Below are 17,739 nucleotides of genomic sequence, written 5' to 3' on the forward strand. Positions count from 1 at the left end.
TACAGCTACCTGAAGAGATCCTGTTCCATAGCCCGTCCTAACGCGTTGCATATAGCAAGGCTGAAAGTTGTAAAGAGAGTGCATCCTACAATCAGGAAAACAAAGAAGGTTCTTCCATGTATTATGTCCTTGAATCGACCGGGAAGATTAACTACAGAACATCGATATGTTAGAATGCTGCCACACATTAAAATATAGCGTCGCTTACAGAGAAACAAAGAGAAAAGTAAGTGCAACTTGCGGACGGATGCCAACTGAACATTATTAAAGGTGTCAATGTCAAGTACATATAAAAAAAAGAAATCTAATCCTTCCATTGTTTGCATAACTTCCCATTGTTTTTATATGATTTTCATATAGCAGCATGAAAATCATGTCCCTTGGCGAAGGGATTTTGGTTTGGTTTTTACAGAAAACATAGTGCAACACAGCCCTTTGCTTTTATTTATTTACCAGAATAATCAGTTATGTCCACAGAGCTCCCAGAGTGGTACCTACTGAACCTACAGCAGCAAGAGCATAGTACTATAATTGGATATAAACGAAGCCTGTTTTGCTGCATTTGATTTTTTTTTTTTTCCAAGAAAACAATGAGGGGAATAGATTTTACTTTCCAAGGGATGATGCCCATCTGGCTTCCAAGGGACAACTCCCATCATACTCAGGAGAACGAGAGGGCAAAACCAGGTGTAGTACTTGACGTTGGCCCCTTTCACAGGGAAAATCAGCTTTGGAAAAAACAAACGAAGCCCCACTCTGCTGCCTACCAGGAAAACATAAATAGATATTAAGATACTCTTTAACCTGTAAGAAATGTCAAAGCTACTCGATTAAGTAAAAGTCAAGTGTTCCTCGTGCCGCAATGACACGTTGTTAGGAACGGCAAGGAGACAGCGATTCTCTGCAAGTTTTCTGGCAGGTGGTGCAATATCATCTCATGTCAAACATTTAAGTAGGTTTTTAAATTGATATATGCAAATTATTTTCCTACTAGATTAATATTTTTGTGAAAAATTAATCAGGAAATTCAATTATGAAGCTATGCTTTGTTTAAGTAAACTGTGAATAACCTTATAAATTCTGGTCTAACGCCATTTCTAAACAAAGATGGTTTAAATTTTTTATCCTGTTTAGTCTCATGGATTGCTATCTTGCATGTGATGCATCTTTGCATGCATAGCGTAAAGCCTTAGAGTTTGTTTTTTAAATTCTTATGATCTACCAATGTAGGAGTGCTGACAAGAAACAAATTGATGCCTTTGTAAAGAAATCCATACAGAGACATTTTTAAATTAATAGTAAATTAGTAATGAGTAAAAGCTTACCCCACAAAAATCAAATCAGCTGCTACATTTTAAAACTCTCCTTATGTATGATAAATAAGATTAATTTTCCTGTAAAATTTTTTCATTACTCTCTCAACTTGCTTTTTGAACAATAGAATAAATAAAACCATTAGTGCCTGAAAGTTCATATATGCTACAGATGTTTAAGAAAACTGAATAACTACATTAAAATGCACCATGAGAAAATTCTTTATCATTTTCCATGCAGGAAGCCAATTGATATTTTTGTGAGGTACCGGTCTTTCAAAAATACTCATAAGTTAGTTACCTGATATACCTTCTGTACATGGTATATTTAAAAAAAATCTAACTGTACAGTGTTTCAATCATATAGAATGCATATAATCTGCTGAATATGGCACAAATGCTAAGTTTCCACACCCACACATCCTTTGCCGTAGAACACAGTTTAGGCATAACACAACACTGAAGAATAGAAAAGTGCCTGAAACTGAAAAATACCAGAGACACTCAAGTAGTAATAAATTAAACCTCATTCAAACCGATATAAAAGTTGTTCAAGTGTTTAAAGTATCAGATGTGTCATGCAACAGAACAACAGACGATTCAGGCAGGCACACCATGCATTACAGTTTGCATTCATGGTATCACAAGGTATCTCTCCCCGCTCTGCACGGCCAGCGAGTGCTGGGTACCTGCGGCGCTGCTAGGCTTCCGCGTTGAACCTCCAAAACCTCTCGGTCTCCTGCACAGGAGGTTTTATGAAGCTGTGCCTCAGAAGGATAACTGGACAACCTCATGCTGTACAGTGGTATCTTGCTGCAGTGTAAAGAGAGGCGTACTGAGCTGCATGTAAGCAAAGCAATCATTTCTCGATTATATTTTCCAGTCAGCGCAGTTCACCATAAACCAATCGATTTACCAAAATGTGCTTATCCGAACTGGCCAAGTTTGCACACCAAGAAAACATCTTCGCAGAACATACCATCTTTTCCTGGTTTTTTTTTTTTTTTTTTGGCACAAATCCTTTTGTACTCTTGCAGCAAGCTCTTCACCATACAAGAATTCAGAGATACTAGCCTGTACAAACACCCCGGTGCTTATTCTTCCATAGAGTAAACTACAAAGACAGCTAAGTGCCTGCAACAGCTTTGCTCCTCCAGCAGCTTTCCCTTCTGTCTCTAGGGAGAGCACCAGCATAATTACACTTCAGACAAAGGGGTGTTCTTGCCGAGCTCTTTAATTCCCTGGAGAATTCGCTTCATATGACCCACTTTCGTTATCCCCAGGTCCTACAGAAATATAAAAAAAAAAAAAAGAAGAAAAAGAGAAAAAGAAGAAAGTTTATTTACAAAAAAGGAAAAAAATTATTATGACCTAGCCATGCAACAAATGTCTAGAAATGTGCTCACTGCAGTCAACATTAACCTGAAAAGATTCTATGGCACTAGCAAGTGTTGCCTAACTACAAAATTGCTTAGAGCATACAATGAACCCCTCTTTGTCTTGCAGACAGAAAACTACTTACCTGCAATAATGACAACCCAGGGCACTGCAATATCTGCCAAAAATCATCTTTTGCTTGACTTCTAAGTACAAAAACCTTTCACAATTTCTAGCAAAAAAAGAACAATCTCCCCCTCCTCTCTAATACGGCAATCAAATGCTTGGTAGAATGTGACGGATTAGAGCTTCTGTCCAGCAATGTCACTTGATCCGAGGCCCTATGATGTCTGTTTTAATCAACAGACACACACATCCCCGGTTTCTTGAGGGAAAGTAGATGTAACGGCTACAGGCATGTAGGACAACTTCCCTTTAGAGAGCAATAGAAAAGATAAGCATTTGTTTTCCATTCCAAAAAGGTAACATCTCCTAACACGGATCATCTTGATTAGAGAGCTGGAAGAATAATTCTCAGAAACACGACAGTCATATCCCAAAGGAAAACGTAAAAACCATGAGCATAAAGCTCCTTGTAGCCACCACTAAAGGAATCACATCAGCTGAATTGCTTCTAATATTGGTTTCTGGGACCCATCTCTGTGTGAGTGACAACAGATGAGAAGTTTTTGCAGCGAACCTCTTCCAGCATTAATAACAGCTTTAGCAGCATCCTTTTTAAAATTTGACTAGTCAAATGGTCAAAGGAGCAGAATGGGATGCCCAGGTCTGCTAATGATCCTCAACTGTGCTGATGAATTTTCAGCTCAGTTTGGTGGAACTTTGCTTCCCTTATCTTATTCCCTCCCTTATCAAAACCCAGCTTTGAAAAACTCCTCAAAATCCTTGTGTTAGTGATATTGAGCAAGTGGCAGATTCAAACACTAGTTATTTGTAGAATGAACCTTATGTAAATAGATTGTGATTAAATTAAAAAAAAACCTTAGAAAAGTTTCACCATCTATTTTTCTGCAATAGAAATCCTTTCATTTTAATAGGAAGATTTTCCTCTACAAAGACATTAAAAGGGAGTGTAATTAAGCAGCTTGAAATAATTACCCTCATGGAGTGGAAAATAAAAATTTAGATAACATTCTGTACATACTTTACACAAAGACTGTATCCACCTTTCTACAGCCACAGAAACCTCAAAATCTGCACTTTATATTACTTAAAAGTGGTAGCATGGAATTAATTTTGCATTTCTCCAGAGGGAGAAAGGGGTGGTAAGATGGGCATGAATTAATTATTTTATTGTAAATGTAGCACAGCAGAGATTAAACAGGTGGGTTAATTTTCAGAGAGTCGATATTGAACTCTGGTTATGTTAGAGATTAAAAAAACCTGGTTGTTTCTTCAGTTGAAAACTGTCAGTACTATAAATATGTGACCATCCTTTACAGTACTTTGGCACAAAGGTATCAGCGTTAAAGTGTTCAAGACGTGTTCATAAAATTCCCCAAATCAAGTGCTGTTCATAAACCTATCTGAAAAAAAAACTTCTGATTTTCCACACCGCATCAATTTATATTTTGTTTCACTAATGGTCATCTCACTTATTAAAAAAAAAAAATGTAGTACTAATTTTTAAGTTAAGGGAATTGATGTAGGTAGCAGTTGTCAAACTTGTCCCACAAGGACAGTAATATTTATCATTTTAGATTTGGAGACTATTTTCTTTTTTATGCTAAACTTAATTTTCCTATGAATCAAAAATAGACATGACTATTGAAACTACTGAAATAGCCTAGTTGCCATGTGGAGGAAACTCTATGGAAGGAAAAACCCATAAGGATGCTTTCCAAACCACGAGAAGCCACACATGCGTTAAAGGTTAAGAATTTGCAAATTCTTCAGAACAAACATTTTTCACGAGTAGAACTTCTGTTGGATAAGCAACAGAGTGAGCTGCTGCCAGACTTCAAAGATCAGAGGAAAGAATCATGTTATGAAATTCCGAGAAAACTCAGCCACTTTTTCCACCAACCTTTACAAAGAATTGTCAACAACGCCTATGTTTCAGAGGCAAGAGACTTTGGTTTTATTTCCGCTCCAGCTGAAGTTGCTGTGATGGAGATCAGAACAGCAAGTCTCAAGGGCCTCATCACAATTTTTGGGACCCTTTTGATAAATTCCGCCACACTTCTGCGGGGGTGGGGGTGGGGGGAAACAACCGACAAGATAAACTCTTGCATTTTCATGCTTGTGTAATAGTTTGGTTTGGAGGGAATTAGATTTTATACATTCCTGACACTAGATGCCATCCAGTATTCTCACTTTACTACTGATGCAGGGAAGTTTGCAGAAGTTCTCTCATCTCAGACTAAACCAGCAGCATATCATGCATCATTCAAAAAGCAAGATCCCTAAAGATCTCTGCGTTTTTGTGCATGCGTGAGTTTCCTCATGATCTACATAATATGTCCATATTTAACTGATACCTAATTAACAAAAAATAAATTTTACTAAATATGGTTTTGAAGACAACACTGTAGCCAGAGTTTGAGGAAGAAAATAGCCTTTCTTTTACCCCAGCTATGGCCTTAAAACTACAGGATTGCCTCTCCTGCTCTCACAACCCACTTTGTCATCACTAGGCCTTCAGCAGGTAGGGCTCAAAAATTCCCAGAAAGAAAAAGAAAGGTTGGGCAGGAAAAAGATGACAAAAATTATTGCAACAGCTTTCAGGAGTTCTTTGCCTGCATTATATTATGGTGATTGCCTGTCTGTTTAGCCAAGAACCCATTTATTCCAGGTTTGCCCCACAGATTGTGGCCAAGCATATAATGTAATACTACCAAACAATTTATATAAGCACTGTTTAATATTAACATCTTCCAGATAAGAAACCTACCCTAATTGCATTCCCAGTGTCAAAGCCATCTAGCATGCCCAAAGCGTAACAAATCTTCCAGCACGTTTTCCATGCAAACGCGCTACTGCAGAACACGGTGATGAAATGCCGCAGTCTCAGCACAGGCTTCAGCTTGACTGGCGCTGCCCATCAAGCTGACATGAGGCATGGAAACCCTTTCTCCAAAGAAAGCAACATTGCTATGGAGCTCTAAGGAGATGTCACCCTAGTCTTACCAAATGTGTTGCAGTTCTGATTATTAGTAAGTCATTTGCATAGGAACAAGATTATCAATGCTAAGATGCCGGTACTTATTTCAGAAAAATGAGACTCTAGTTTTCAATGAGTTTTCTTGTAAAAGAAGGCTAAAAAGAAAATCATAACAAGCTTTCTTTCTACAGTTTCTATAGTACAGTTCACAATTCACTGCCCAGCCTTTCCTCAAGGGAAAGATAATCACATGGATGTAAATATCTAAGATTCCCCTAAATAGAATCAGGCATAGGAGTCTGGAGAAAGGGTATTCCTGCAGGGTCTGCGTGGAGAGAGGTATCTGGTTCCTCTTGGAGGTGTTCTCCATGTGCCAGCTGCCACACACACAGCTAACTGAGAATGGGATCCACGAGCTATGCAGAAATATAATTAGACACGTCCAATTCTTCAGTCAACGTATTGATCTATTTCAGTGATGCGGGCAAAGGAAGAGAGTTTCATCAAAACCTTTTCTGTGCTGCTTTTCATCTTTTCTTTACAGAAAGAAAGGTGGGGCCAGAGGATTCAATTAAAATGGACAACGATTTTTCCTGCTGTTGACATGAGAGGTAATAGAGGTAAATCTATTACACGTGACTTAAGAGCTTGTGAATCAATGGCAAGCCCATTTAGTTTCACAGGAAGCACAAGCCTTGCACTGGAGGAGAGGCTGTAGACAGATTATAGCTCGCAAGAGCACTGAAGACTCATCTTCATACCGTGATAGCCAAAGGGAGGAAAAATCAACAGGGCAGCTTGTGACATGTTCCTCGTTTCCTAGGTACCACATTACACATCTTGACACCAATTCAGGTCGCTGGTCAGAAACTGCAGGCTGCCTGACCATCCTTAACTGGCTCCCTGCAGAGGTCATGCCTGTATGTAATGAGCAGGCCAAGTGCTAATCTCTGCTATTTAAATTCAGCGTTGCTACATAGAGTGCAAGCCGTGCTTGGCCAAAAGCCTGGCTTACCTTATGAACAGCACTGCGCTGGAAGCTCTCAGCTCTGCTAACAAGCAGATGGGGCAATTCTAGACCAAGACTTCTGCTATCACAGGATACACCCTTGGTAACTTGCATAGAGCAATTCCTCATCCAGCTGTTCTGAGCAATTTAAAACCTCATATGTGCTTCCAGGCAGTACTAGGCAGAGGGGAGAGTAAAAGTCTGTCTCTCTGTAGGCTCTTAGACAAGCTTTTACATATTTCAGGGCATAGGCCTTTGTGGTGGGCTTTTATTTATGCCGACAGCATGAGTCTTAGCAACAGGGGTAACAGGTTGATGACTACCCTGCTGCAGATATTTACTTGGTTGAAGTGCCAGTGTTCTGGGCATGCAGTCAAACTGGTACCTGTCAGAAACGAGGCATGGCCAGGGGCCGTGTGTAGTTTAACACTGATCTTACCCTCCATCATTTATTCCAACAAATTTGACATCTTGGGTTATTTTTTTAAGATTTCTTAACATTTTAGTAAAGCTATGCATTATGTGATACTGAGTTTTCCAGTTAAGTTTTAAACTTGTTCAGTGCCCATTCAGAACAGGGACTTGCAGCACCCATCAGTGGAACATTATGGTGGATTGCTTGGACAGTTTTCTATTTCTAAATTTTTGCAGGGAGGGACTGTCCTGAAACTGTCCCTCCACGTCAGGAACTATCCTGAAAGAAAGCAATTTAACTTCCATGGAAAGAAGCTCAGGTGATCTAATACCAAAGGGTAAAATAATACACAACAGCCAAAGACATAATCTCAAACACAGCTATCAGCAGCTGCATTCTACTGCAACAGTCACATAATGCAAGCACTACCTTATAATGTCAGGATTTCATACTATATAAGAAAATTTACAAAAAATGGCACATTTGTATGAAAGTATTGCCTCTCTGGAGACTACTGCAATGTGGCTAGAGCAATGACTTGCACTCTAAAAGTAAATGTTTGTGATTTATACAATATCCTATTTCCTCTCTCATGTGCTGAAAGCAGTTGCAAAACACATTATCAAGAACTCATTACTCCTGAGTTCCCGGAAGAAGTAATGTAATGAATCCCCAAAGAGATAGCCTCTATTACATGTAATGGATGCACTTAAGTCACTCCTGAAAAAGACCAGCAAGCTCAAATAACAGCCTCAGATTGCTAGGTAACATTTCTCCCTGCAAAACTTATTAATCTGACCTCAGAGGAAGAAAGTTTTACAATTCTGGAGACAAAAGAAAGAGCTCTTTTTTAAATCTATACAGGTAGAATCAGGCAGAGGTTGCTCAGGGGTGAGAAAACGTATTGCGAAGTCTATTTTGACACACAAACACCAACAATATGTAAGTCCAATGCTGCAATTTATTAAGCCGCTTATCTCTCTCACACCCACTGTATCCAATATATATACAAGTAAATCACCTGAGGCAGGTCGGCTGCTCAGAGCTGCTGACCTTGCAGTAGATAGATTCAAAATTATTACCTTCAACTGATCCATACTGATCCCGTTTAATGAAAATGATGAACTCTTGAAGATAACATTATATTATACTGATGTCAGTAAGATATCAAACGTGCTTTTCCTATGCCTTCTGACATAAACTATAATGCTAACATTCTACATAATGTGCAAATAAAGGAAATTTCAGATAACACAGATATTCTAGGTTGCGAGTAAAAGTCAGCACTTCAGAAATTCAGGCCAAAGGACAGCGTGTATTAGTTTATTGCATATTTGCACAGTGTAAGCCAAGCTACAAGCACATAACAAGTGCAGGGAAAGAAGAAAAGTTGGTTGTTGTTTTGTCAAAGAAAATGGTCAATAGCAGAAAAGTAGCACAAAGGAAATACCTTAAGATCTCGCCTTTCCAGATGTAAAAGCTCAGAGCCTCGGATGTCATGGCTGATGAAGATTTCTTTGTACTCTCCCAAACTGAGCAGATCCAGCCAAGCAGCAACTTCATCTGTGCCCCATTTTTGAACTACCAAAGTTAAGAGCAAAACCCCCTTAATTTCTACATGCTCAAATGCATCACAAGCAAAGGTTAGGCCAAAGAGAGTGGAAAACAGAGTAGAATTGCCGTGCTAGCAAAGGGAAAGGTTAGAGGTGTCATTTCCACATAAACTGACGATTTCCTTTTTACATGCAGGTTACAGGTTAGCAGTTAACATGAGAAAGTATCTAAACAAAGTTGGGGTTCTTTGCTTTGCAGCCATGCTTTCAGCTTTACTCCACTTTCTTCGGTAAAGCCTTTAAAACCTCATGTCCCAACAAATTCACATTAAACCATCTTAGGATCAGTGACGCAAAGTCTAATGTTGTTCCGCTTTATACCACTAATTTATTGGTAGTCATCCAGGGAGAGGAGAAGCCTTCAGAAATTAATTACCATGTAAAATTAAAATATCAACCATACCTCAAAAATAGCAATGGCAGCAAGCAAGTCCAGTTTTAATTAACATTTTCTAGTATCCTTAATTAATGCAACAAGTATTCTTTAAGCTACTGTGTTACATAGGCCATTAATAAGCTCTCTGTAAAACATTGTTCTCTAAGGTTAGTTGCCCACATTAGTCCTAATAAGACCACATTTATTGAAAAAAAGACTTATGCTACTTATTGCTATAATTTTGCAACTTCATTCGATGCTGATTAGTTTTATAATGAAGTGAAATCTGAAGTCTAATCTGAAATCTAAGGTCCGATCAACAACTGCAAGATCTTGCAGATTTTGACCAACTGTCCATTAAAAAGACAAAGATGTAGAAACAGTTTAAGGACTATCTGATCACTTATTACCTCCTGGACATAATTTTAAGGAAGTAAGTTAATGGATAAGAATGGGAAGAGAGGAGAGCGGAGTTTGTTCAACTTCTAATTTAAAAAAATCAATATTGACTGTCATGGCTTTTTGTTTGATTTGTCTCACTTGCTGAACTTAAAACCCATCTGAAATTTAAGAATAACTGGTGTGATGAAAGCTATTGCACACCTTCTGAAACTAACCTGAAAAACCTGAATTGGAGCTTCACAGGGAAACAATGTGTTTACCTACAATTTGTACTGCTATGTGTTAATCAAGTGTAGCCACCAGCAAAGATACAGGTCCTGTCACATGACAAAACTATCTAAATGCTTTCTAAATGCATTGAAAGAAATCTTCATCCTAATGAAGATGCCAGTTAACTCAGTTGCTTTTCACTTTGACTTTACTCTTAGGTAGAGTGCATCACGTCAGCTCTTACCCAGAAACCCCATAAAATCACATTTTCCCCAAATGCTACTATTTTTCTTGTAATGCCAAAACACATACCAGGCTGAGGGCTGGTCTTATGCTTCTGAACTTTTTCTTTTTTAAACTTTGGCACTATGCGAAACACTGTACTTCTGTTGTTTCTTTTAGCATAATCCAGAGGGGGATCCTGCATGAAAGAGGAGACATAGTTACCTTTAATTAACAGAAAGCAATAGCAAAATCATCTGCTTGAAATAGTAATTCATAGTTATTCTCAAAAACTAAGACCAAATTTCACTTCCTTAAAGAATAATTTCAAGATTTAACTCTATACTTGTTTCATTTATTAAATAACCATTGAACACCTTTCAATTCACAAAAGGGAACACAACACAAAAAAAAGCCCTAAGCTTGGAAGCTTGTTCACAGCAGACAGAAATGACCCAGCATCACTACGGAAACTGCCTCTCCAGGTCACGAGGGATTCTATCTTACTCTTCCCTATCTAAAAAAAACTAAGTTCAGTTAGAAACAGGAAGTATTAATCTAACTCACCTCATCATCATTTGGTTGAAAAACATAATAAAGCCATGGTATCTCAGCAAGTTTTCTCAACTCTATTTCCACGCTGTGCAAAGCATCAGACAACAGCTCTTCATGGGGAGCTTCTAACTGCTGTTTATAAACAGGCCAGAAAAATAGCATTTTTAGTTTTGTTAACATATAACGTATAAATCTAGATATGTTGTTACCACACATACACAGATGACTACTTTATGGTGAGTGTAAACAAATGGTGAAAACAAATAAACTTACCAAAATTTAATTTGACAATTAAATTTTCCTTCAGAGATGTGTCAGACCACCCTGACAATACATTTAGCATGGTCCCAACTACAAAGGGATGACTGAGGCAGCTGAGACTTTTGGTGCAGACCAGCTGGACCTAGCTATCAATCACTGTCATCATTCACTGCACGCCTGAGTCTTCATATAGAAAAAGTTATCTGATAACACCAATACTAGAACACACTGGAAATCAAAACTACTAGCACAAGGGAGATAAAACTTGACCTGAAGAACAAGGGCCTGGAAAATCTTTGTATGAAAAGTGGTGTAAAAGAATTGAATAGATGGTAGTAAGCCTGAGTTGTTATTTACAAATATCTTCATACGATAGATCACTCTCTCATGGTCAAGTAAGAGGAAATGGATCTTACCAAAGGTGCTCCATTCCCAAAGGTCTTCCAGTGGTGATACAATACCTGCACTACCCCTTCTAAATAGGAGACATGGAGTGATAGCCATTGCTGCTGGCCGAGGGAAGAAGAGGGAACAGGCACGGAAGAGGGACACGATTGCAGCCACAGATGGGAGACAAAAAGCCAGAGACATCAGTGAAGGCCAAAGAGGAAAAGAAAGTGGTATTAATGTGAAAAGCTTGGGACTTGCTGACCTACGGGAATTTGGCTCCATCAGTACTTTGAGAACCCTATGGAGGTACCAGTTTTCCTTAAAACTCTGGTCTGAAAACTCTCCTGCAGCTGTTGTGTGAGTCGAACCTGTGAGGAAGAGGTAAGGCAGGCCGCTGATCCCTGGCAAAGCTGTTTTGGGCTTATCTGGGGTATCTGAAACACCATTTTGAAGTAAAGAGTTGAATTCTGGAATGAGTTGCTTGAAATCACTAATAAAGCAATCTGAACATCTATTTCTCTCTTTGAAGTGAATGTAGTCCCAAAGCAGTGCAGAATATCCTTTTGAAAGGATCTAATTATGTTATATCCTAATGAATGCATTTTTAAAATGGACTTGTAAGAGAAGCTTTGATGTCTAGTGCTGGAAAAAGGTTTTGACGTTGTTGGGCGTCAGTGATAAATAACAAACCCCCATTAATTTATCCTACCTAACGGAAACTTCTTTCCTTTGCTTCAGTAGTTTGCCTATGTTACCACCTTTCAAAGGAGAGTCCATCTTTAGTAAGATATTGCTGTTTAGTATAGTAATACTGGAAATAAGCTCCTTCTTGCTATTGTGTTCCTTCCTTTTTTGAAGCTCACAGAATTCAGTGCCCATGAGCAGATTCTGATCTTTTGCCTTCCTTTTTTTTTCCCATTTGAACACTTAAGTTAATTTGGAGTACAGTGGAACACCCACTTGTCTTTGAAGAAGTTGCAGCTTTTCTCTTGTTTTCATTTAAAAAAATTATTTAAGTCATGTATCCTATATAAATGAAGGAAGCAGAGAGTTACCTGTTTCTCAACAAGTACTTATCAAATTGCTTGATTCTCAAAGGAAAACATTTTGCTTGGGAACAAAAACCTTTCACCTGATGCTGAGAAAGTGTATGTATTGGCAATATTGCTCCTGAAATAAACCGAAAACACTAGTGAAATTCTGGTAAAGGAAGAATCAGCAATTTAGGGCAAATTCTCCTCCTACAACACCTTGGAAAAGCTTATTTCCAGGATGAAAATTGACACTATGAATGAAACAATGAAAACAAAGGATTTTTAAGTCATTCCCAAAGGAAATTTTTAATACAAAAGTTTTTGTTTCAGTGAGCTCAGGTAATTTCATTCAGTTGAAATGGAACATTCTGTCATACTTCTCCCTTAATACATTGGAAAACTGTGCTCTGTTCCAGACTGGAAATGCCTTCTAAAAAGCAAAAATGGAAATAGTGCCTGTGGAAATATCTAGACAAAACATAGTATTCTTTACGTTTTCCAAACTGTATTCCAGCCATAACTATCTGGGAGTTTCCACAGATCAGCTTCATTGTCCCATCTTATAATTTCACTAAAACTGGTATTTATATGCATCATTTGCATATTTCTATGCATCAAATGCATAATTTGATATCATCTAGCTAATACTGTTGTAAGAATTTTCTTAATCATATCTTACAGGAGGTGGCAGGAATCAAAGTCTCCTTGTATATGTATTTACATTTCTTTTGTCTCCTTCAGGAGCCATCACAGAACGACTCAAGAGCTGGTAAATGGCAACCAAAGAAAAAGCTTACCAAGTAGCGTATGTAATGAAGGCATCGATTTACTGCTATCAGGAGCTTTGATCACCAAAAGAGAGGGGTGAGGGAGAATGGAAGAGGCAAAAGCAAAAAATGAAGAGGAAGATATTAAAGAAAGAAGGTCTTTGTCAGAGGAGAAAGATAATTTGGAGAACAGTGTACGATGGCAGTGGCTGATGCATCAGGCAATACCTTAAATTTCATCTGTCTCTATTTTAGTAGAGTGAGGGGCCAACATACATGTGGCTTCCGCATTTATAAAATACGTGGCAATAAGGTTAATATTGTGAAATACTGTGAAATGCTGTTATAAACAAGCATGGTGTCAAATGAGTGTAATGGACATCTCTGGAAGATTATCTCAGTATCTTCCGAACAGCCCTTTTTACTAAAAAAAGGGTTTGATATAGACTCAAGAAGACATTTGCGCAGATCATAATGAGAAGCAGAAGTACAACATGCAAAAATCAGAAATGGACAAATGAATCGAATTAAGCTTTGGAGCCTGAACAAGGGACCAAATCGAAAACACAATGAGATCACAACTGGCTATAGAAAAGGTAATGTTGCAATGGGAAGGTTTCCGTAATAACATTATTTCCAGACTGCCCTGATAAATTACACTAGTCCTAGTATAGCATCATCAACTTAAACCTTTTCTTCTCAGTCCTCTTCTTAAACTATTTTAAAATTTAAACAGATTTCTCTGTTTTGATTCCATATTCTATCTGAAATATGGGGGATCAGTAATAGCAATTGAAAAATAACCCAGCAGATATTTTTCCCTTTTCTTGGACAACAACATCTAATGAATAACTTTCCCTTCTAAAATAGATCATGTGAACCTAATTTTTTACTATTTCTAGAACTTATATGGTTATTAGCCTTCAGACCTTATTAACTTTTGGTTACTGTAGAATAGACTTGTACCATTTCTCACTTGTGTAAAAAAAAAAGTATCTGAACCTGCATTAAGAAGTTTCATACCCTAACTCAGCTAAATTGAAACATTCCTATTTATATCAATTTTTAATTATAACACTTAAATAAACAGTAAGGTAGAAATAAATCTTCTTTTGAATCCAAAGAAAATGTAACTGTTCTCACTGAGTATCTTCTTAATGTAAAACTGGACCAGCATAGAAAACCTGACATCTTTCTTCTCCTCACAATGTCACATATAGAAATTTTCTAATTATACATCCACGTACAGCAATTCTTGAGCAGTCTTCATCATTCTGGGCACAGAAACAGTAGCCAAAGAAGATGCAAAGTCTTCAAGTGCCATCAGAGGACTACTGAACGCTTAGCAGTTAAAGGTTATAAAATAATTCCTGAATTATTTTAGCTGTTAGAACAAGGGTGAGATTTACTTGTGCAAATTAGATCTGTAGAAGCTGGACGTATGAGTCTGAACAGCTCTCAACACAGGTTCCCTTCAAACTCTGAAAATGGTCACATAATCGAACTCCAGAAGTTATCTTAAATGCTATACCTCCAAAAGATGATTTATCTTTTTCTGAGGTAGGCCTCCAAGACAGTTGAGTGTGAATCAACCTCAACAGTGATACTTTTTTCTCTCCACTGACTATTAAAAAGAAGAGCCCAAGCAATGAATTACCTTTGAGATATCTGAAGTGAGGTAAGATGGATGGCAACTAGAACAAGAATTCATAACTTATTCAGATCCAAACCACAAATGCAGTATAATATCCTCCAATCGGCCTTACAGAGCATCTTTTAGCAGCTCATAAGTCCTGCGCCGATTTAAAAACTCAGCAAAAAACAAATGACAAATAATCTGAATGAGGGAATAAACCCATGTATTTTGGGACCTTACCAAAGGAACTCTTCCTACAAGCAGAGATTCAGTTTCGTTATGTAGGGCCTTCACATTGACAGCTATCTCCATGGCAGTGTTTCTGGTAAGGCTCTGGGGAATAAGAAGCATAAAAATTATTTGAATAAGTACTGAGAATAAGTACTTTGGGCTTTCAGCACACATTTTAGGCGTATTCTCCTAGAAGAAATACATCAATTTAACTTTACACTGACAACTGCTTCAGCACTGAGAATAGAAAACAAAAATGTAGTATCTATTTACTGTCTTTTCCCCAACTTCATTTAATATGACTTCATGCAATCCTGAAGATCATGAACAGCCACCTGTGAGATGAATCCACAATTCTTATGGATGACAAAGGCCAGCAGAAAAGCAGTGGGCCTCATTTAATAACACCTGTTGATCCAAATTGTTCACCTTATCCTTGGCAGAAGTAAGCTGCTAGCTGTATTTTAAGCAGCAAATATATTTACCATTCATAAATTTAGGGTAGATGTAGACAGCCTCTACCTAATTAAACTTTTTGGGGTTCAATCCTTGAAAACACCCAGATTGTCTAGTATGAAGAGACACACCAGGAAACTAATTTCTCCTCACCCCCTTTGCATTGTCTGCATAACAATTAAGCATGAAAATTTCTATGAATGCATCCACAAGAATTGACCTGTATCTAGTAACAGCATTTGTTCAGCCTTTGTCCTGCCTCCACTCAGTACCTGGGCATATGCCTACATAGCTGTCTGCAAGCAGATGTGAGCTTACTTTTCCTATTGTTTTTGCTGTTTGCTGACCTGTATTTGGTTTATTCACGCTCAAGAGCTACATTAGGACACTGCCTCACTTGATTTAATAAGCACTGCTGCATCACTTCAGGATGAGCACCCCTGGCTGTGGACCTCTGTTGAAGATGGAGTGAGTTCTTGACTGCTTCTGAAAGGCAACAGACGTGCTCTTATCGTGCCCCTAATCCAAACTCTGTATCTCCCTTCTGACTGCTCACTTCCCCCTGCAACAACACCCAGGAGGTCCGCATTTTAAGTGTCATTAACGTCGCTTTCTAACGTCCCATGTTCACAAAAGAGAGTATCAGCTGAGGAGGACACTGATGAATGCAAAATCTGCATCTTCCACCTTCTCAGATATCATACCAACCTAACATCAGGAGGAGACTCTCCTCTTTAATACTATTCTGTAAAAAGGCAGTTCTCCTAACTCCTGGTGTTGTTATTAAATTTCAGAATCATTGAGCATGATCTTTACCAAATCCATCAGCTATGGGGTGTTTCCCTATGCATGTGAAGGGTTGAGACTCCCTGCTGCTATACAGAGCAGCACCTTCAGAATCAGAAGCAACTTTTCCTTTACTTTCACCTTAGAAAAAGTGGTAAAAAGGGGAGAAGATACAGCATCCGCTCATTTGTTAAGCAATTTTGTTTAAATCTAAGCATGTGTATGTATATTTAGAAGTCTTGTTTACCAAAAACTTCAAGAATTATCATCCAACTTGTTTTAATATAGGGACAGGGAGTACAATGCAGCTCCTGTGTCACAAGCTTAAGCACACAGATATTATAGTTTATTTACTCATACATAAGTCTGTGTTCGTCCTTTACCTCAGGAAACCTTGGGTTGGCTTTATTTAATGCATGTGAACATGCATTAACAGCATGAGCAAGCTCCTGCTCCAAGAGGCCATGTATTTTTGCTGCTTCACAGATTCTACAAAAATATAAAAAAAGAGAAGAATATTTCTTACCTCCTTTAAAGAATAATTCTTCAGAGTACACAACATTTTCAGATGAGAAAATATACAAAGATACGTTTCACAAAACACTTTTAAAAAAATATAGTCTTTTCTAAAGAAAGAATACGAGTATCTCTTCAAGCAATACAGCACCTCAAATAAATGATATCCATAATACAGAAGATTTATTCTGCTATGAAATACTGATACATTTATTTGTCTTAGAACACAAATGCTACATAAAAATTGTACCAAAAATGTTGGACTATTAATTCAAATAAACTATAGAGGAAAACCGTAGCACATTAAGGTAACTTACTTGAAGGTATCTTAAAACCCATACACGTATTTCACAAGGCATATCCTTCAGAAGTGACATTAAGATTGGCTGCAGTCATTTGAGATAACAGGAGGCCCAGCTGTAATTATAACCTCAGGAGCATCTCTAGAACAGTAAAGTTTTTAAGCTGTCTTGGCTAACCTTCACTGTGGTTAGTTCATAACCTAAATTATTCTTCTATGTCTACCTAAGTCACCAGTACAGTATAAAAATAATACCTAGTTCTCCAATTCCTTTCTTATACTATCAGTGCAACTCAGCAGGTACTCCAAGAATTGATACTGATGCTTAAGATAATTTTTCATCTGAGTAGCAGCTTTATAAAGTGTTCTGATTTTTTAAAAATGCTTTTCTTAAAAAAATCTAGGGTTGGTTTTTTTTGTGTGTGTGTGTGTGTGAAAATTGAAGTGCCTTCTTTATTAAAATACTTGTGTCTCAGGAAGAAAGTAGTTCCTGAAAATAAGCAAAGCTGTGGGATCAATTTTATACCATCAGCTCACTATCATCTCAATCCATCTAAATTACTGAAGTGTCCAGGGGCACAGAGATAAGGATTTTGAACATTAGGAATGAAATAGAAAGCTACAGAAACAGCAAATGAGTGGATGAATGCAAAAAGGGATCTGGCAATTTGGCCTCCATGAATGTTGGTGTGTTAACTGCTTACTTGTACAATATTTTAAGAAAACTTTCCAGTTTACTGAAAAG

At 37.8% G+C, this 17,739-nt stretch overlaps 1 protein-coding gene across 2 annotated transcripts in view; it reads right to left on the minus strand.

The window, feature by feature from the left end:
* Positions 1–579: 579 nt before the first annotated feature.
* Positions 580–17,739, minus strand: part of DGKH (diacylglycerol kinase eta) — a 166,254-nt gene continuing 149,094 nt past the window's right edge. For both annotated transcript variants that reach the window (XM_075087944.1, XM_075087934.1), the window contains 6 exons: positions 16,561–16,666; positions 14,945–15,037; positions 10,629–10,748; positions 10,152–10,260; positions 8,689–8,819; positions 580–2,599 (listed from right to left, as the gene is read on the minus strand). In XM_075087944.1, coding sequence (XP_074944045.1) covers positions 2,510–2,599; positions 8,689–8,819; positions 10,152–10,260; positions 10,629–10,748; positions 14,945–15,037; positions 16,561–16,666 — 649 coding nt within the window. In that variant the 3' untranslated portion in view covers positions 580–2,509. The remainder of the gene's footprint in view (positions 2,600–8,688; positions 8,820–10,151; positions 10,261–10,628; positions 10,749–14,944; positions 15,038–16,560; positions 16,667–17,739) is intronic.

The sequence above is a fragment of the Phalacrocorax aristotelis genome, chromosome 1 (genome assembly GCF_949628215.1).
Source record: "Phalacrocorax aristotelis chromosome 1, bGulAri2.1, whole genome shotgun sequence".
NCBI classification, from domain to species: Eukaryota; Metazoa; Chordata; class Aves; order Suliformes; family Phalacrocoracidae; genus Phalacrocorax; species Phalacrocorax aristotelis.